Below are 22,008 nucleotides of genomic sequence, written 5' to 3'. Positions count from 1 at the left end.
ACATGGCTTTGCTTTAAAATACTCAAGAATTTCTTCAGAATATGAAAATGCTTGTCTAATCACAGAATCATTTTTTTCTCACAAGATTGGTGCAAAATTAATGAAAACTTTCAATTTTGAAGGTTTTTCAGGATAATTGAACTTAATTGATCTTTTTGTTTACAAACCCTGCAAAATAGTCAAACTCTCAAAAAGTATTGGTGGATGAATTCCAATGAACACTTTCTGATACAAATTCACTGGTATTGGCTGATTCTGGTGTCATTATTTGCTCAGCTCAAATAATTACATAACTAACAATTGTTGTGAATAGAATTAATGCAAGAAATTTCCATTTCTCCAACTTACGTTCATGAAATTTTCCAACAGAATCCCAAGTTATTTTGGAATAATTGATCCAAAGGAAGTGGCTAGGCAGATCATTATCGGTGTTAGGAGAAACTATGCAGAGATCAGCATTCCAGGATATCTCTTGTACATAAATAATTTGCTCAGGTAAGTTAAATATTGTGAAATTTTTGTTATTGTTATTTCAATATTGACAGCAGAGTTATAGTAAATAAAAGGATAAGGTTATGCTGCTTTGTATTATGCAGTTGGAAGTGTTTTGTTGTATTCATTGCCGGCCATACCCGGAAACCTATCCCAGCCATTACCCAACTCCCGAGAGCACTATAAACGGGGTTATCAACCTGCCCCAGGAGGAGAAGCGAACCAGAACACCAAGAGGCTGCCAAGAGATCAGCATCAGGCCGCGAGAGCACGACAGAGGACGTGGAGAATCAACTACAGAGCTACCCAAGCCAGGGCCTGTCCAGAGGCGAGACACCTCAGGCAAACCAGCTGGACCAGCACCCAGCCGACCGTTCCAGCATCCAGGCGATCCCAAGATAAGTACCTGCACCTTTATGGTGCTAATCCTTTCGCCCCTAACTTCTACCTTTTATTATTCTATTGGAAAACTTACTAAATACAACTCAGTCAATTAGCTATTCATTCAATTTCTGTTACGTTAATTACCTACTCTACCTCTGACTCGTCGCCCGTTGGTTAATTGGTCCTACCGTCAAATACAGAGGGTCAAATCCCGTACAGCTAAGGTTTTCACACCCCCAATTGTGTCTCCAGGGACCATCCCTGGGACAGAACCTTAGCTCGTAATGCTTGCATGCAAGTACTCTTTTTTTATTTTCATGACAAAAAATCGGGCCTCCCCGATGGTGCAGTGGTAGCATCTTCAACTTGTAATCAAGGGGTCCAGGGTTCGATACCCAGTGGAGGCACATAGTGGTTCAGATCCCACTTTAAACTGTAGGTCCAGTCCCAATTAGCTATACCGTGCATAAAGTGGACTTAAAACACCGACAATTCCCTGCATTGTCATGAAATTTTAATACAGGCTTTAAGGCATTGCAGTCTCCTGCTAGCACGTATTAATTAAGAAGACAAATGAAGCATTCAAGAAATGTTTGCCATTGTATACAGTAGACACCGTGTTAACCTTTTTGAAGCCCAATCCCTTTTCACCAGGTAAGCCCCAGGTGCCAATGTTGAGCAAAATGCAGAGTTTTATTAAAATGACTAGATCGGAGCCTAATTGTCGTAGACAGACGAATAATATATTGTTATACACGGAATGAACCATAGATTCGGACTAGATTTATACACATTCGGCGTATATATGGTGGGGGGGGGACTGGTAAATTTAATATATTTTTTAAAAAAAAATGGGGGTTTCGCACCCCCCTCCAACCTGACCAAAAAGTACAGGACATTGTCAAAATATTCATGGAAATAATCGCTGGAGTGTTAGGAACAAGAAAATAATTGCACTATTATCATATGAACAATAGAACAGGACTTGTACCCCCAAAACAAGTGGTCTGCACGCCACTGACTTGTTTAGAAATTCAGGCACGTGCACACATCGCAAATCGCAAACCTCGCTGATGGATGTGACAGCTCTGATAAACTAGACGGGAGTGACTAAAGCGTGACTTTCTTGCATGTGCATCACCAGTCTATGCACGTCACGTTGCAGGCACTTGAGAAGCACTTGTGCCCTGTTTTCGTGCATGTTTAAATCTTTGCTTTGTTACAACTCAGTTTTCCTCAAACCCCCCCCTCTCCCCCCCACTGCCCTTGTGCTGACACGGGGAAAGTTCCTTGTGACCTCGAGTACCAACAAGCAAACTTTTCACCCATCGAGTTTTCCAGTGGTAGAAGAAATGCATTGCTTTAGAACAACAAATCCCGCCTTTGTTTGTCAGAATTATTTTTTATTTGAGAGGACGCTGCACAAAAAAAGCCGCCATTTTCCCACCTTATTTTGTTCAACACCAAGACGTGCAAGAGTCTTTATTGTTTAATATATGTGTTGTTAATAATATGAAAGAAGAAAATAGCAATTCCAGCCAAAAATAGCATTGGGCACCTAGAGGTTAACATGGAATGCAGTAAGTATTACTACATCACTTGACATCATTATCACGGAGCTCATGTTCATCATATTGGTTCACCTTTGTATAAATGATCTAGAGCGTTTAATTTTTGTTCCATCGTCACTTCATATGTTTTTGTTTTTCACTAATTTTGACAACGAAAATTACTGTAGAGTAATAGTTTTTCTTGTATGTACGCATTGCTTGCATTGTAGAATTATTTTCCTGTTGTTTACGGTTATTACAAGCATAAGAAAACAGTTTTTCGTTGTGACATTTCAGGAGAACACACGCTCTCTTCATCAGACATTTATTTTCATTTTGACTAAAGATACAGTTATAACAATGGTTAGCAATTTTTTAAACAAAAAGAATCCTTTATATAATGGATGTTGTGAATGTTAAAAATTGCTAACCATTGTTATAACTGTATCTTTAGTCAAAATGAAAATAAATGTCTGATGAAGGGAGCGTGTGTTCTCCTGAAATGTCACAACGAAAAACTGTTTTCTTATGCTTGTAATAACCGTAAACTACAGGAAAATAATACTGTAGAGTAACTGAGTAAATATAACCACATGTGGTACAGTTCACTGCTCGCACGAAACAAACAATAACAACGTCCGCACAACAATATGTCCACTGCTAAACTGAATATAGAATTTAACAAAAAACTGGAAGCTGTACTCTGGAGCAAATTTGTGCATAACGGCAGACAAGTGGGAAGAGCAAAATGGAACACACTTTTAACAGCAGTACCTCTCCCTTCCATGCAATCCCGTTCCCTCTCGTGTTAATTGGTCAAACCTTTCGAGTCACTACTTTTTCAGGGACTAGTTTTTGTTCTCTTGCTCCAGAGACTCCTGGGACAGAGCATAGAGACAAACACTTCACGGCAGGTGCCACACGAGTCACTTCCTCGGCTGAGCGACCAGTTTAACCGACAAACAGTTGAACTGAGGCTGGTTAAAAGGCTGCCCACTGGATCATATTGGTCCATTCATCTCATCAGTATATTCACATCAGTCCATCCTTAATATCTAGTAAAAGTTGTACAGGAGTTGGACATCTACAATTTCTGTTTCTCTAGGTACCTTTCTAATTCTACTTTTTGTACATACTTCTAGGATTTTGCCAAGGAAGGCTTCTCTACTTCTGAGAGAGTTTCTAGACACAGGAATCGACTTTGGTTGATATTTTCCATAAAAACAAATACGCTGAGTTACTTCTGTGTCACCGTTTGTTGCAAGTAGCACCAGCTTTGGCCTTTTATAGTAGTCATAGTAGATAATAATTAACGGAGCATTTATATATTTCTATTTTTTATAACCATTTTTGAAATGTTTCATATAGTTTTTATTCATATTGTACGTATTCTAGTTTTACATAAATAATATGTTTTTAAAGATGTTTCTGAACAAATAATAGACTGCAGATTTTCTACATATTTGTTATTGTTTGATATGTTTATTATCTCTCCAATATGCTCAAGTAAAGTCTGACTTTGTAAATAAAACTATAAAACTGTATGGTTGGCAGTTGAATGTAATTGATTTTTCAAGTGTTATTGTGAATTATCTATGAATAATTTCATGTGAAGAAAATATAACTGCAGACATATTACTGTAGAATATGCAATATTTGTTGTTGACTGTTACCACAAGTTCCATGGTAGGTTTATGTAGGTAGAGCATAAGCTAATATAGTGAATTTTATGTTCCCAAAAACCGTAAAATCAAATTTTCACTGCATTAACCATCCATGGCTTTGTCCCAACTGGTGAACCAATAGTATTGTATAGCTAAATGTATAACGTCAATGACAAATTGTGCCAAGACAAAACAAGTTGCAGATTGTCAGCTGTTGTACCAAATGTCTGATCGTTATTGTTAATGTATCTGTTGTTAATGAATCTATGCATAAATGGTGAAATATTTACATGTGAAGTGTGACCAGTTTTTACATGATTCTAAAATTCAATGCTGGAACATTCCTTTTAAGGGTTAAGGCCTGGCAAGTGGTTTTTCATTGGGTGCATCTAGTCCCTTTGCTTTTGTTTTCTGGCTTATTACATTGCTGCTTCTTTTTTGAGTAGTTACCCAGTTGTTCACACAATGCTCATTTAATATGAATTATGGTGCTTAGAGCACTAATCCAATCCAGGACTGTGGGCACTAAAGGTTAAAGTACTATCTAGGGTTGAGCTGATAGTGATGTGTCTATATTCTTTGAACATAGTGAAAACATGTGTGATTTCATGTTGGCTGTCTGCAGAGGCATCTCCTGAACGCATGCGGCGTCAATTGTGGGAAAAAGGACAGCTTGCTCTGCGACGACATTAATGACCATTTCTACGTTCTAATTTCTTCATATAGGAGAAGTATTTATTTTACACGAGAGCGCTCAACTAAGCTTATATTACATTTCTTGAATCTGAAGTGACGCATGCATCAATTGTGGGAAAAGAATTATTACTTTCTTTCACTTCAAATCCAAGAAATGTAATATAAGCTTAGTTGAGCGCTCTCGTGTAAAATAAATACTTCTCCTATATGAAGAAATTAGAACGTAGAAATGGTCATTAATGTCGTCGCAGAGCAAGCTGTCCTTTTTCCCACAATTGACGCATGCATTCAGGAGACGCCTCTGGCTGTCTGAATTATTCCCTGTACAAACACATAATACACATCACAGTTTTTGGTGTCCAAAATTTTGGAAAAAAGTGCACATTATACATGAGTAAATACGGTAGCATAATTAAGAATGTGTTTTGTGTATATGCAATTTTCCAAGTTACTTTGTGCAAATGGGCGAATTTGAAAACCTTGTGTGTCTGGTACTTTTTTTTTTACACCCTGTCATATGAATATGTTGTGTTCATTTGGTGCCATGCTAATATCTTCTTAAGCCATTTGTATTCATTTTTTCTTCTTTTCTTCACATGATAAACAGGTACTAGAAGTAAGTAATTTAAAATATTAAGAACAGTTTTAGCTTTTGCTTTGATTCACTGAGTTGGAATGTTTCTCAGGAAAGCCTTATTGTGCTGGATATGATGCTCTCTCTCTCTCTCTCTCTCTCTCTATCTCTATCTCTATCTCTCTCTATCTCTCTCTATCTATCTATCTATCTATCTCTCTATCTATCTATCTATCTATCTTTTTTAATGACCCAAGATCACTAACAGTTTTGAAAACATAACCATATTCAAAATTTCAAATGGTTTTCATTCATGTAGCGTTGATCATGGGAACTTGCAAAAAAGTTTTACCTATTCATGTTCTATTTTCATGCCAGACTTTTTCTCTGAAGAAAATGCTTTATTATTGATAAGAGAAATAAGATGTTCCCTCAGATCATGTTATTTGTGCAAATATAGAGAGCTAACATAACTCATTTCAAGGGATCTGATCTACATACAGTACTACTCCAAATCCTCCTAGTAAAAATATAGGACGAAACTACCCAGATCGTTCACACATCTGTACACCTTAGTAGGTGCTTGTGTTTTTTTGTTTGTAGATACATTAAGGGCACAAAGTTAAAAAATCTAGAAACAACTACAAGGTCTTGTAACAAAATTTTAACTTGTAAATTTAACATAAAATTTCGAGAATGTGTATGGATGACACCATGTGTCTTGGTTAATTGGTCAGTTAACAACTAATAACAATTCAATATATAAGGACCCAAATTGTGATTGTTTTCTAGAAATTGCATAATTAATATACATGTTCATAATGGATGCGGTAAACGCAGTTTAAAATTACTTACATGAAATTTAGAAATTTTGTATTTCCACATTGGACAATTTAATGGTTAAATCCTATTAATTTTGAAGATCCTTTGTCTTCATTCACTAAGGTACGGCGTCAAAATTAATAGGATTTAGCCATTAAATTGTGCAACGTGGACGAAATTTCTAAATGTCACGTAAGTAATATACATGTGTTGGAGATTTAGTGGCAACTATTTATTTACAAATGATACAAAGAGATAATTCTGTGAAACTTTTACAGCCCTTCGATGTAGTCACCAGCATTGTGTACAACCTGTTGCCAGTGATGTGGAAGTCGTAGTATACCTATAGCAGCTCCTGTTCTGTTGATGTTTCAAATGGAGCGAGTGCCACAAAGTGGTTCCTTCATCTCAGGGATAAAATCAAAGTCACGGGGGTTGGTAGCGCATCTGCCAGCCCCATCGAGCTAACAAATCAGCCACAGGTTGCACTACATGTACCCGGGTATTGTCCTGCAAAATTATGGGAGGATTCAGCAGAAAGTTGAGGTAGGGTATGCGTTAAGATAACGCCACCTCAGTCGTTCTCGAGAATCACCATAACTGTCACATTGATGGCGTTCTGACGACATTTGATTTTCGTAGTGACCCGTTATGATGCCTTGTTCGACTGGCGTTCCAGTTTTGGCTTGTACGATCTGGTCCACGTCTCATTCAGCATAATGTTAACTCGTAGGAAATCCTCTCCTTCACACATAGCAGTTCAAGTGGGTTTGGGTTTGTAACTCCAACGATACTCTATGCCTCTCGTCATTGTGCATGCACCTAGTGTTCGAAGGAAGAGTCCATTTACTGGGAGGTAGTTTAGGTATCAAACTAACATGTGGTGTAAGAGAGAAGCACCGGTTCTGTTTCACTAATAAATCTCCAACCCACGTATGCTAATTATCATGCAGGACAATGACGATAAACTAGTCAAATGCAATACAAAGTTAAAACTGAAAAATAATTCACTTCCAGTTGTGAGATTTCATATAAGACTGATATGGTAACATTGGTTAATTTGCAAAATGTTAATGTGTTATTTAGCAATAAACGGAATGAAGTGTACATTTAACTTGTATAAACTCTTTCTACAAAATATTTTAAGAAAAAGCCATCAATGTAAAATGGTAATAAAGATATTGTACGCTTCTAGAAGTGTTTTTGAATTTTTTGTATATTGAATGTATGGGGGAATACATGAATTAAGAGAAGCAAGAAACATTGACATGAGCACAACCACAATCTGGACTCGAAACTACCTAGCTTATGCCTCAATTGTGCGATGCCCTGCACTTCATTTATTAACAGGACAGCAGTGCTCCCACTTTCCTTCATTACCCGAACGCAGAGCTGGAAAAAGTATGATGCAACACCTCACACTATGGCCCCCATGATCACCAAACCTCACACCTTGAGACTTCATGTCACCGTTTCACCAGGATATTGAGAAGTTAAAAGCGTCCATTACTGCAGAAGTAAAAACTATCAACAGGCCCAGGTTGGGAAGGGTGTGGCATGAACTGGAATATCATGTCAACATCTGCCATGTCACCCGGGATGCATATTGAATATTTGTTGGAGTGAAAATGAAATGTTTGAGTTCCTGTTTCAGCTAGTGCTTGTTTTCTTGCGGTAAGTGCAATACTCTTCTTAACCTCTACTCGTATTTTGGTTGATTTTTCGACCATGCAGCTGATTACAAAATTCCTGTTTATTTATTATCTTGATACTGTTCTGTTAGGTCGGAAACACTTACAGTGGTTTAAACGGAGCTTTGGCACATCACGTGGATGCACCCCCCCCCCCCTCTCCCCGACTACAAATTTACGTATGGAAGATGGCACGAATTTTAAATTCGTACACTTATTTGACAAAAAAATGTTATAACTCGTAGACTATTTGACCAATCTACTTCGGGTAACTTTTGTTTTGCAGCTAAAATATCAGGGCATACAACCATGCAGAAATCAAAATGCCAAAGCCAATCAGAGGGGTTGGGTGGGCTGCAGCCCCAACTTTCAATGAAAAAAATCATAAAAATGGGGAGTTTGCCCCCTCTTACCCTGCTATTTTGAGGAGGGGACGCAAACTTTAGCCTTATTTTCAAAGAATGGTCTTTTCTCAACTGAATGAAAGTCATTTTATATTCCTGGGTCCATTACATTATCGAATATGTGAAACAAACTCCCCATTTTTATGATTTTTTTATTGAAAGTTGGGGGCCGTGGCTCACCCAACCCCTCTTATTGGCTTTGGCATTTTGATTTCTGCACAGTTGCATGCCCTGATGTTGTAGCTGCAAAACAAAAGTTACCCAAAGTAGATTGGTCAAATAGTCTACAAGTTATAATATTTTTTGTCACATAAGTGTACGAATTTAAAATTCACGCCAAAGGCCTCGGCGAACTCGGGGTATCTTTATGACGATTCTCTCGGCAGAGTAAAGGTTAAATTAATTATCCTGACCACAAAAACATCATGAAATGCTCTGTCTAGTGTTTCAATAGTACACAGCCGAATCTTTGTACATCTGTGTTTGCCTTGTTCCTTATTTCTTCTTGAAGATGCCATTGTAAAACCCGTAAACTTTCAGATATGGACTAGGTATGGCCACTAAATCCAGATAACGTATATCTGCATTTACAATTATCCGATATCCATTTAATTTGAAACAGATAATTTAGATATCTAGTTAATACAAATGCCTGGATGGTACAGACTTGATGAAAGATTTATAGAAAAGTTGTAGTGAAATACGAACATGAATAAAAAAATATGTAGATAGTAGGGATGGGACGATATGAAATTTTGGCCGATACCGATACAGTACCGATATAAAATTTACCGATACCGATAACCGATATTCTACCGATCCGATATAAAATTAGAAATGGTCCTTGAAGACCCTGAAATTTTCATTGATCTCCATAATAAATGTGTGTTTCGAGCTGATTGCAATGCAAAAGAAGTTGAATATTTAGACATTTACTTTTTCAGAAAGTAGGACATGGAGATTATCCATAAAAATTACAACAACATGGCAGAATTTTGCACTAAATTATAAGATATTTATCGATATATCGGATCGGTAAAATAATCGGTAATTTTACCGATAAACCGATACACCGATATGCCTATATCGGCCGATACCGATAGAGTACCGATTAATCGGTCCCATCCCTAGTAGATAGCCTGTAAAACGGATAAATGATCAAGCTGTCAAGAAAATGCATAATTTTGGATATCCCATCATTTCACATAATCCGTATCATTCAGATGTGTACAATTCGTATATCCTGTTATCAGAATCAGTGATGTGTGGTGAGGTCGACACTTGAGGGGGGGGGGGGGAGGAATCGATGGCTTGCCCAAGGGGGGTTGATCAGAGTCAACTCCCCTTTAGAGCCCAATATTCCTAAAAAGAAGTATGTCAAAGCCACGAAAATAACAGAGAGATGTATTTTCTTTTTTATTCTTGCACTGGCTTTGGAGGTAAATTTTGTTTTGAATCGACTAGAAAGTAAAGTATTCTTTCGTCAAAGCATAATAAATTAAAAACAGCCATTTCTGTGCCAGTAAACAGATTAGTTTGTAACAGAATGTCAGTTAAAATAAACTTTTCTTGTTATTAATGCGAAACTTAGTTAAAGGAGAAAAAAAAAAGGTGCTGTGGAACAACAATCAAACTTTCAACTGGCAAGAAATTCGCCCTTGTTTTTCATAAATCATAGATATTTATTTCCAAACATCTACAAAATATTTTGTCAGGTGCATAACACGTTTGCCAAACAAAGACAACCAACTCCTGCCTGGCAAAATTAACTACATGCAAAACAATTTTCTCGCCTACACTCGTAAATAAAGTAAAATGACATATATTACACATACCTTCTCGGACATGGCAATGAATTTAGTCTTCCGCATGAAGTTCATATATTAATCCATCTAAAAGGTATTTTCCCTTCTGTACTGTCGCCAAATTGAAACAACAGAGTTGTAGAAAAGCAGCATAGGGAAATTGAGTTGAATGTGTTGAGTCGCATGCGCATCCACTGTGCATCTCCAGAGTTGCGGAACTGTTGGGCCAGTTATATATGGCCTATGTGGAATATTTTGATTTAGGTATTGTTGGAGAGGAGAATGACAGTCCTAACAGAAAATACTTGTGTTACCACTGTTACCTGCTCAGAAAGTAGTAGTACTTTAAACAAAGTAATAGGTGATGAAAAAGAAACTCTACTACGACTATGCCTTTGATTACATAACAGCATAATTCTTTATTAGTAATTCTGCCGAAAGTTTACTCATCCATTAACTTGCACACTTCTCTACTTCTTAGGTTAAATGATGAGGATGCATAATGACATGGATGGTGGGATAAACACAATGCCTTACCCGTCATGCTGAGCTTCATCTTGGATGTGACGCAGGCATTGCCGACATAATCCTGGCATATGATATGTTAGGAAATGTGATCTTTCATATGACATGGTGTTCACAGTAAATAAAATAGCGTCAGTCATAGAGGGATCTAGAATTTTTTCTAGGGAGGGGCACAGAATATGCTGCAAGCTTGTAAGGTTTACAATGGAAATGCGTGATTTTTTTTCTGGATATTAAAAAAATGCTATACCTATATATCCACATGAAAATAATTACGAAGGTTCGAGTTAAGCCCAGTTTGAGGCTGCATAACCTAACCTGGACTGCATCTTCGAAGTAGCAGAACCACTAATGTACCTCCACCAGGAAACGAACCCACGACCCTATGATCCTAATACGATAGCATTAGTTGATTTACACAAAATAAAAATAGTTCTGTGTTATTTATATCAACAATGATTTGGTGAAAAAAAAAATGTGTGCTTTAATTTCATTTTCTCAGGAGAAACTGTCGCAAACTTAGGCAAGATTTGATCTAGAATACTCTCCTCTTCGTCTCATTTAATCAGTTAACGTTATTGCCTTGCAATTAATAAGTCCCGATTAGTGCATTTCTGCGAGACTTGCTTTTTCTCTTTTACTATCTGAAAAAGGATTCCTCCAACATTTCTTTTCTTCATTTATAATGCTATTTTTTTGGGGGGGAGCACATGCCCCAATGCCCCTCACATTAAATCAACCAATCGCGTCAGTACACCGTGTGAACAAACATTTCACCACCTTTCCTACTCACCCTGTAGAAAGGAAACAAGGCAAGTAATGTGTTCACCCAATTTATTCTTACAAAAATAAAATTTGTATGTTTACATAACAGTTACAATGTAGTTCATCCATATCAATAACATCATATAAAATACAGTGTTTTAGGAAGCATTTCCCTCCTAAACCAGTTTCTGAAATAAAGAATTCAATCCCTGGAAACCTTTGCATCCAACCATACCTCCCGCTAGCCTGCAACCAAGAATAATGCTCTCCTGTAGCGACATCTTTGTGGTCAAGCCATATATCACGGCTGCATTGAAAGTGTCGCCAGCACCCAGTGTGTCCACCACTTGCGAAGGAGGGAAGGCAGGGGAGTCAACAACAAGACGATCGGCACCCATGGCCATGGCTCCTTCCTCACCCCATGGGCAAATAATCGTTGCTCTGTCGGGAGAAATGGAAACATATTGATGGCCTTCCACATGAAAGAGTTGTAGAAAAGGTTTGTTTTAAGCTTACTTCTAACAGACTTCTCACTCGCTTCAAACTCTTTTCAACCTAACCTTTAGCAGGAGTCTCAAGCACATGTGTAGCCTCTGTGGGGGAACTTTTGAAGTGTGCAAATCAAACTTGCCACAATGTTAAAAAAAGGGGGGAGGCTCGAGAACTAATTGTTGTAGAGAGACTTTTTTAAATTTAATGACAGCTTTTAGTGAAGGTGAAATGTATACATTGTGCCTCTCAATAATGAAAGTTAAAGAAAGAAGAAGATAATCAAAATTTAAAAAAATATATACATGTATTCGGCACACCCCTGTGGCCACCACAATAGACCAAAGTAAATGAAAAATGTAATATGTAGCAGTGGTGCTTTGTTTAGATTCTCCTTTGTGCTCGTTGAGGTGTGGTTCATGTGAAGGACTCGTGTAGGGTGCAATACACCTTACGGTCCTCTTGCCATACACAACTCGTTGCACCCTGGCACTTGTTGAGGAATTAGAAGTTTTGCTTATTTGCCGTTTTGTGTGATTATTGCAATGTTGATTTTTATCATGTGTCTTGTCCTGAGGTTCCTTGGTGCTCATTGGGGTGAGGTTAGTGTGGGGTGCAATACACCCTACAGCCCTCTCGTTTCTACACAACTCGTTTTCGCCCTGGCACTTGTTTGATTTATTGTTGTCAGGTTTCGAACCCTCAACCCTTGTGGAGACTGTCGTCTTGGGGTGATATATTTGTGTAATTTTTATTCGTCAGTGCCGTTGTGTGCTTATTTTCACTGACAATGCCTGTTTGAGTTGATATATTTTGTTGACATCATTTTGCCCTTGTACACTTATGTACAGTTTTTTAAAATCAAAATAAATAGATTCCTGAATCTATGTGTCAAATATAAGTTCTGGGCTTTCTTTTGCCTGCAAATGTTAATGTTTTCCCATGCTCTGAAAGGTGTCATTTGTATACCATTATAGAGTCTCATATTGTTCATTCACAATATGTATTGATATTGATAGTATTATTATTGCTACTAATATCCTATTGTTGAACCTGGCACGACCGTGTCAACGTGCACTTAATAAGTGTTTTAGTTAGTAAAAAAATAAAACTTACTGTGGATGAGCCTCTTGTGCAATATGTTTCAAAGTTTCTTGCATGTTCTTATAACCTTGAAATCTGGCAAAATCTTTCCCAATGAATAGAACATCGGCTAATGGAATTAGCTTTTTCAGTTCCAAGCGACACTTTTCAATTTCAACGGAAACAGGTAACTTTTGTTCTGGATGGTCTTCATTCCATTCCTTTATGTGTTTTATCATTGACAACACTGCGTCTATGTTGCGTCCCTGCAAACCAAAAACGGGGACAATTTATCAGTGTTGAGAGTACATTTTTTATGGAAGTAGGAGACAGTAAACACTTACCAAACACAAAAAGAAGAAGTAGATATTTCATGGCCTGGCCACATGTTCACAGAAGAAAACAGATGGGAGTTGGTGCAGTAGTGTATCGATTGATCACCTAATACCACCCTCATCTCATGAAGATCAAGGGTGTAAGGGGTGTTCCTTCCACGTAGTGCATCCAATAGTCAACCTCACTTCCACGTAGTACACCCTGGACTGAAGACTAATGAGACTCTGGTGACTGGCACTATGGCCAGTATAATTTTGTTTGTGTTGTCCTGTGTTTTGTCCTTATTTGTGCTGAGTGCTCCTTTACAGCCTCAGCTTTTAATGAATGTCAGAATATTTTATGATTTTAGTTATGCAACGTTAGAGTTGTTATGTGTAACGATAAGAAGCTGGACCCCGTATAATGTGACAGGTGCAAAATAGCATTAGTGCTGACACACCCAAAATTTTAAATTCAAATTCAAATTCATGAAGATCAAACACACCCTTCACTCTCTCCTTTCAATCCTTCACAGTGATCCCGACACCAGAAATGTATATTTCGAGACAAACCCAAGGTAGTGTTCCATCATCCCCCATCTCAAGAACATCTTGGTTCAATATACACCAACACCCTTCAACCCACAGGTGCAATAAACCCAGATGCAAGACCTGCCCCATGTTCATAACCTCCCCCACTATCCAGATCTCCCCTGCTGCTGGCAAGTTCACCCTTTGCCCAAAGGGCACCTACATATCCTCCAACTTTAGATACGTCTTTATCTGCCAAATCTGTGGGGACTTCTACCCCATTGTATCTCAACTTATGGAGCGCGAGCCACTGGTGGGTCCCGAGGGATCGTTTGGTGGGTCGCGAAGTTGGGCTAGAGAATTTATTTAGTGTCTTAAAAACCTATTACATTTAAATCACTAAGATGTATTGTTTTTAAAATTCAAATAAAATATGTGTTGTACAAGGGTTGGATAAAAAGTAATGGCAACACTGCTGTCCCGTGAAAGGGGTGAGTCACAGCGTCACAAGCGTTTCGTGGCTGATAAAGGAATGTCAGACGAGGAAGTATAGTGAGTGGGAGCGATTGTATGTTATTCAGTCAAAAACAGCAGTGCTCTGAAGCAGAGGACGAGAGTGCAAGCACCCTAACAATATGTTTAGGCAAGAAGAACAACGTCTCTCAGGCAGACGGTCAACGCAGCCTACTTCTGCACCTTCTTGCAACACCAGTTTCATCTCGCATTAAGAAGGAAGCGACGGCACGGTGTCCCATCATCCTGCTTGACAATGCAAGATGTCACACTGCGAACAATGTGACGGCGCTCCTGCATAACTGGTAGTGGGAGGTACTGGAACATCCGCCGTATTCACCGGTATGAGACCGTGTGATTACGACCGTTTTGTCAAAATGAAGGAACCACTGGGCGGGAAGCACTACGACACGCGCAAAGCCATCATACATGCTATAGGGTGGTCACTGCGGGACATCGACAGAGATGGACGCGCTGACGGTATACGTGCCTTCCATACATGTGACAGAAGGTCGTAGAGATGAGGGGCGATTACTTTGAATGAATGTAACATGTGCTCCTCTGCCAATACAGTCAAGTACCAATTATACCAGTGTTGCCATTACTTTTTATCCAACCCTTGTACATAGTGTAAACTCTACATTTCTGTTAGTGCTCTACCACTGAACATTAGTCACATAAATTTGGTGAGTAAAATAAAAATCTGTTTTCAATTTCAGCATGTATGTTTAGTTAGATGTTAGACTAGAGCAAATTAGTATTTTAAATTACATATTTACTTTTCTAGAACAGGGTGGTTACTGTAGGACCATGATAAAATTCAAGTATAATTCCCAGTTTTCAAGGCAAATTTTCAAAAAATTCGAGCAGATGTTTTCTCAATTTCAACCTTGCGTATTACTGCCTCTCAACACCCACACACATGCACCAGAGGAGCAACCACGAACTTTTGTCTGGGGGCAAGTACCAGGATAAATGTACTAATAATAATATAATGACATTATTATGACTATTATTATTAGTAGTAGTAGTGGTAGTAGTAGTGTCAAAGACGTTACAATCCTCGTAAATTACACAAAATGGGGGTAGAAGCGGTGTTAAAGCATTTGTGTTGGACAAAACGATTTTAAACATTTTTTTTAAAAAAACACGTTAAATTCACATTCATTAATAATGGAAAACAAGTACACAAACTGTATTTTTCAATGGCAGAAAATGCATGGTAAATGCATTCCGAATATTATTCTTTTTGTACAGATAACATGTATAACTTTCATGTACAACATATGTTTTACACATATTCAAAAAGGTGTGATGTAAAATAAGAAAATAGGTATATGTCTTTCAATTCAAATTTTAACAGGTCTTTTGTTAGCATTACACTATATTTTCAACACTAAATTGTGTACGTATTCAAAGTTTCTTTAAGACATAGTATATCTATACACAACATATAGGTCTATTTTTTATATTCATTACATAATCAATTCATCCACCTTATAATAAACAAACAGCAAAAATTATATAAATTGTCTCTCAAATGTGCACGCTCCTTTTCCTCCCAACAATTGTTCATGCATTTAAGACAAAATCCATTCAGGGAAGTCTTATTTCTCTCTCTGGTAATTTACAGTGCATTACAGAAAACAATCATATTGTGAGTAAAGCAGACAAGAACATTTTTAATCCATTTTCTTGCAAACTGAAAACAATATTGATTTAATAGGGTACAAATAATTTCACGAGGTGCCATGGCATTCTCTCTTTTACAACTTTAATCATTTAGATTGTTCAGCGACCAGGTCCGACTCCTGCCGTTCCCTAGCTACAGATCTGAACTTGAAGAGATTAAGAAAAGAAGGCATTGCGAGCGAAACGAGCAAGAAAATTTTATGAATGTATTTTATTTGCATAACATTTGAAATTGAGGGGGATAAGTGACCTCTGTGCCCTCTGCAGGTGCCCTTGGCCATCAATGTTTGCCCCCTTGCTCTCCATCGAATTGATTTCAATTCAAGGTTTGGGGGGGGGGGCACAATGCCCCAGTGTGGTTGCGCCACTGATATGCACACACAAATATAGAAACAATATGAAGTGCCTGTGTGATTCCAATGTATCCAAAAATTCTAATTTAATTTAATTCAATGGTGTATTTAAAACATTTGAGGTCCGTAGTTTGCATTTGCCATTCCACATACTTAGACTCGAAATACATCTACAAACACAAGTCACACAAATGTTATGGTATATATCACTAGACAACAAATTTTAACTTTTTGTTTTTTACAGAGGCCAAAATAGCTGATTTATATGGATTTGAGTGTGCTGAAGTTGAAAATGCCAATTAAAAATCTAGATTAGCTCAGGTTTGGAAGTTATTGAAACTTATGTTCTTCACATATTATAATGGGCCATAGTCTAACAAGCGTAGCACTGCCTAACACACATTTACTTACCAAACAATTTACAGTGGTTTTGGGGTTAATTCGATGCACTGATCACAAATATGGAGTTCGTTTTTCTCGAATGGCTCTAGTTTTTAAGATACAGGGTGTTGAAGTTTATATTGCTACTGAAATACTGATACATATATTTTTCATATTCTATTCAAAATTTTTGAATGACAAGCTTGCTGATTCCATATATCACATCATTTATGTCAGACTAGTTTTTACAATTCAAACTAACAATGCAAACTAGTAAAATGTAACCTATTCACAAATCATGTGAAAAAATAAATCAAAGTGCTTTAGACTAAGTACATGAAATGCTAGTCAATTTAGTTAAATTAAAGATACACTATTAACAGCTACCTTGTTTACAACACGCGTTTTCTCTTCGCCTGCCTCTTATGGGGAAGATGAGAGTCTTTCTGCAAAGTTCAGCAGAAATCTACCAACATTGAAGCACTGAATCTTCCTTGGTATCGATGTTCCATTACAGAGATTTCTTGGTGAAACCTCTCACCATGTTCATAACTAAACGCCCCACAATCTTCAGGGAAAACGTCGATATGTGAGTGAATGAAGTGCATTTTGAGTGGCATGTTGCATTTCAGTTTCTCATAGGAACATATAAGGTCATTCACAAGTTCAATATAATTTTCTGCTCTCCTATTGCCCAAGAACAATGACGTAACTTTCCGAAAGAATTGCCACGCGTTTAGCTCATCAGGACTGAGAATACACTCGAATTGCTGGTCTCCAAGGACCTTACGTATTTGTGGACCAATGAATACTCCCTGCTTGATCTTCTCAGCACTCAGTCCAGGGAATTTTACACGCAAGTATTCAAATGCTCGTTCGTTGCTCTTATTCACTGCTTTTACAAATGACTTCATCAATCCTAGCTTTCCATGTAGTGGTGGTAACAGGACTTTACTGGGATTTAAAGTGGCTCCCATGAGACATTTTTCTTGCCAGGCAATAAAGCTTGTCGTCGTGGCCAGTCCTTCTGTTTGTAATGTAAATCCTTAGCACGACTGTCCCACTCACAAATGTAGCAGCAGTACTTAGTGTACCCACCTTGTAGGCCCATAAGCATACCGATGACTTTAAATCAGCACATATGAGCCATTGATGCTTATCATAGTCGATGCTGTTTAAAATACCTCTCATCATGATGTAACTTTCCTTTGCTAGGGCTGCATATGCCACTGGGATGGAAGGAAGCACATTGCCGTTATGTAATAGCACGGCTTTCAAACTAGTTTTCGAACCATTTATGAAAAGTCTCCAATCGTCCTGTTTGTATAAGATATTGAGTTCTTGCATCAAACCTTCAACATCCGTACAGTATGTCATTTCGTTTGTTGTGTTGAAAAAACTTTCGAGTGGCTTTTGACGTTGGCGAAAAGTACATACTCGAGCTTTATCTTCCAGGAGATTCCACTCCATTAAACGAGAAGCTAATACTTCGGCTTTATGTTTTGGAATGTCCAAGTCTCTAACAAGATCATTGAGTTCACTTTGCGTGATTTTGTGCATTTCGCTATATGATGTTGGTGTAAAGGTGGGATCGTTAGATGTGGAAGGATAAGGACGTGACAAACTTCATATAGCACGAAAACGTACGAAAGCGTACCAAAATCTAAGATTGTTTTTTACTTTATCTCAAAAACGGGAGCTAAAAAACAAAAACTATTGTCATTTTCGAATTCAGCGTACCAAAATCTATAAAGATTGGGCATTTTCCTTTCTGTAAAAATTTCATTGTTGAACAGTGTATTCTAACCTGCAAAAAATTGTTAATTGTGTAAGAATTTCAAACTCAAATGTACCTAACCATCTTTAAGAAATCTTATCTTGCAATAATCTTCTGTCTATCGGATTGCTCTACGAAGGACAGTAACAAAGTAAGCAGATCGTGAGAATTCTATTTCATTTTTCACACAACATTATTTTGCTTCCTCGATAAAAATAAAAACTCAACTGTGAAAATCTCACCTCACTGTATTTATCAATATGTATAAATTCAATACGATTTGGATTAATAAAAGTTGCAATTTTTCACGTCTATGGAGAAAAATTCAAGCAGAATTCACACATAATTCCTGGAGCCAATAATTCATGCAGAATTCCCAGAATACAAGGAGTAGCCACCCTGTAGAAAGAAGTATGTGTAATTCGTTTAAGCAAGTGTAAAAAAGGGCTTCTTAAAGTATTCGAAGTTAGCTAAGATATATTTATAAACTGAATACACACCCCTACAACTAATTCTGGCAGTGCCCATGTTTATGGGTTCAATGAAGTGCAATATCCTTCAAGGTGGATCCCAGACTGGAAAAGGTTGAGAACCACTGCTCTACCCCCCTTGAACCTCAGAATCAATATCCACCATTCCTCAACCCAAAACTCTGACCTCAATCTCACCACCACAACACTACCTCAAACGACTGTTTCCATATGGCTAGGGATGTGACGAAGCTGAAAATTTACCGATGCCGATGTACTCACCGATAATTTTTGGGACCGATACTGATGCCGATATTTAACAGATTCCAATACATAAGATTATTAAACAGAAATGGGATGTTATTTCCTACATGACAAAAATACATTTGCTACGTACATTTGATTGCATATCATATGTATATACATATACAGGGTGTCATTTTAATGGTGACCACGGAAACGTATAGAGAACATGAAAAGAAACAACTTTTCTCAGTAAATTTTTTCTCGTTGGTGCATCATTTCGGCGCTATAGCCGTTCAGAAAAGTCAGTTTTGCCACCTGAATGCTGGCAACCACATACAACATTTGATTGCATTTGTGAAGTCATATCCCGTGGTGAAGCGATGTGCTCCAGGGTTGCCAGGAACACATATATTCTGTGAAAAATGACATAGCACAATCAGCCACATTATGTACCGTAAAATAAAACTAGAAAACATGTTTTGTAACCTAACAGAGAGTAAACAAACGATACGAAAAATGGTAGAAAGAAAATAGAATTCAAGTGGAAGTCATATCAAATTTTTTCTTGGCTTACATGTCAAATATTTGCAAATCTAGTTACCAAGTTAGCATCTACAATTTAGTATATCCACTTCGTCCTTCTGATACTAGTTGTCTGTGACACACTGAACAGATGACAAAATAGAAATGAAAGAACTCAAAATTCCAAAGGTAAGCAACACATAATATAATGTATATTCAGGGCATTATGAGGCAAGTGACAAAAGTGGTTGAAAAAAACAGGGATATAAGTAGTAGTAATACAAGCTCTCCAACGACTGTATTTATCTATGCACCGGATACACATGTAATAGTTTGCAACTCTGAACAGGGCAGTATATTCACTACTGATTCATAATTAGATTGTTACTGTGGTTGGACGTGTTTTAGCCGTAATGTAACAACGTGAACCTCAGATACTTCCGTTATCAGCACAAAAGTCCCACAAGGTATCTGGACACAAACCTATAGATATCAACCTTGCAACGAGATTTGCAAATATTTGACATGTAGCTGGGCGTAAACAGCCACATGTAAGCTGTAAGTCCAATAAAATTTATTATTGTTGATATTTGACATGTAGGCTGAGACAAAATCCGATATTGACACTTCATTTTGAATACGTTTTTTACCATTTTTCTTATCGTTGGTTTACTTCCCTCTTCCCATGAGATGACTGCTGATCTGGCTGGTAGGCTATGATGTTCGGTCTATTGGACGCGTTTCTCCCTTCGTTTTACAGCTAATAATGTGGTTGGTAGTTTGTCGTTTTTCACAAAATTTGTGTTTCCCTTGCAACCCTGCCATGTGCTGTTTTGTTGCAGGAAATGACGTCACATATACGATGAAATGTTTGTTGTGTTGGGTTGCCAGCATCCAGGCGACAAAACAGTCTTTTTTGAATGGCTGTAGTGTCGAATTGACGCACCGAGAAAAATGTTACTGAAAAAAGTTGTTTGTTTTGATGTCCTCTATATGAATCTGTGGTCCGTGGGCACCATAAAAATTACACCCTGTATATTCTCACGAATGTACATTTGCATCTACAAAAGGTTATGTGAACCTAGAGATTTAACATTAATACAAAAGCAGTTCTTTGAAATGCAAAATGAATTCCTGTTCTGCCAGATTCACCTTCAGAAACACGAGATTTGGAAGCACTTCAGGAAGTAACCTACTTCTTTCTTCTCTTACCGCAAATCTGTTCAGCAACACTGAACACTCAATCACTGAATACTGATGCAGCAGATATGCCCAAGTATTTTCTCAGCACTTGCTTTAGGTTTGAATACTCATTTTTGAATTTCCAATACAACAGCAGATCCTGATTCAGCAATTTCCGATTTATAGTTAGGATGATCCTCTGAATGAGAGTTTGCAATAATTTTATTACAAAAACTCTACAATAATGACGAATCATAACCAAATTTTCAATAAATCTTACAAAACTAGAATATAAAACTTGTTAAAACTCTAGTATAATCTGTACCGGTTTAAATATCGGAGTTTTGCTGATTCCGATACCGATGCCGATATGTCAATTTCTTCCGATTTTCATACATCTGTAATCATCTTCGGTGCATCCCTACGTATGGCCATCATCCACTTATTACTCCAATCCACAGACACCTCCTCCTGCAGGTGATGGGAAAGGTTCTACATGTGGCCACTATAGCCCCCTGCACTAAACCTATCCACATAATAATCATACTCCCCCCTTTTCTCCTTCCAGATCTTCAGCTACCACCAACCATGTAGTAAACATTGGCTAAAGTACTTTTATTGCTGATACCTGTCACCTATCACTTCTTTCTGGCTAAATGGCTGCATCAATGCAATCTGCTTTCTTCTTCTGTGAACATCTGGTCAAGCCACGAAATATCAACTTCTTATTTAATTAATTTACATATTATACATTTCCCGCACCATGGACATGTGGTCAAAGGCATCATACTTTGGGCTCTGGCTACGGGACACGTGCAGGTTCGAGTCTCCTGGAGGAGGTGTAACAACTTTTCTCCTAAGATCTCGGCCTGTGTATGGGACCTGTGGTCATGGACCATTGAGGAAAGTGGGGAGCTACAAATGAGTAGCAAAACCCTGTCATGAACTGCAGGATCGTTGTGCTGACCACATGCCGCCCCTTAACTGGTTGGATGATCTTCCACCTTCCAGCAGGTGGGAGTGAGGGTTGTAGTTCGGCAGGTGGGTCCTGGCCCTCACGGGCTGTTGCACCATGGGTTATTG

The 22,008-nt window shown here is 37.9% G+C and overlaps 2 protein-coding genes across 4 annotated transcripts in view; one reads left to right on the top strand and one right to left on the bottom strand.

The window, feature by feature from the left end:
* LOC146005210 (17-beta-hydroxysteroid dehydrogenase 13-like) overlaps window positions 1–4,934 on the top strand; it is a 32,564-nt gene extending 27,630 nt beyond the window's left edge. The window contains exons 6-7 of the mRNA XM_083144272.1: window positions 370–495; window positions 3,569–4,934. Of these exons, the coding sequence (XP_083000398.1) occupies window positions 370–495; window positions 3,569–3,635 (193 nt within the window). The 3' untranslated portion in view covers window positions 3,636–4,934. The remainder of the gene's footprint in view (window positions 1–369; window positions 496–3,568) is intronic.
* A 6,504-nt stretch (window positions 4,935–11,438) lies between these two features.
* Window positions 11,439–22,008, bottom strand: part of LOC146005322 (ketohexokinase-like) — a 45,491-nt gene continuing 34,921 nt past the window's right edge. For all 3 annotated transcript variants that reach the window (XM_083144482.1, XM_083144481.1, XM_083144483.1), the window contains 2 exons: window positions 12,978–13,210; window positions 11,439–11,813 (listed from right to left, as the gene is read on the bottom strand). In XM_083144482.1, the coding sequence (XP_083000608.1) occupies window positions 11,549–11,813; window positions 12,978–13,210 (498 nt within the window). In that variant the 3' untranslated portion in view covers window positions 11,439–11,548. The remainder of the gene's footprint in view (window positions 11,814–12,977; window positions 13,211–22,008) is intronic.

This window comes from Lepisma saccharinum, chromosome 23 (assembly GCF_977018435.1).
Source record: "Lepisma saccharinum chromosome 23, izLepSacc3.1, whole genome shotgun sequence".
Taxonomy (NCBI): Eukaryota; Metazoa; Arthropoda; class Insecta; order Zygentoma; family Lepismatidae; genus Lepisma; species Lepisma saccharinum.
The sequence above is the reverse complement of the archived record's forward strand: the minus strand, read 5'-3'. Positions and strand labels throughout refer to the sequence as shown.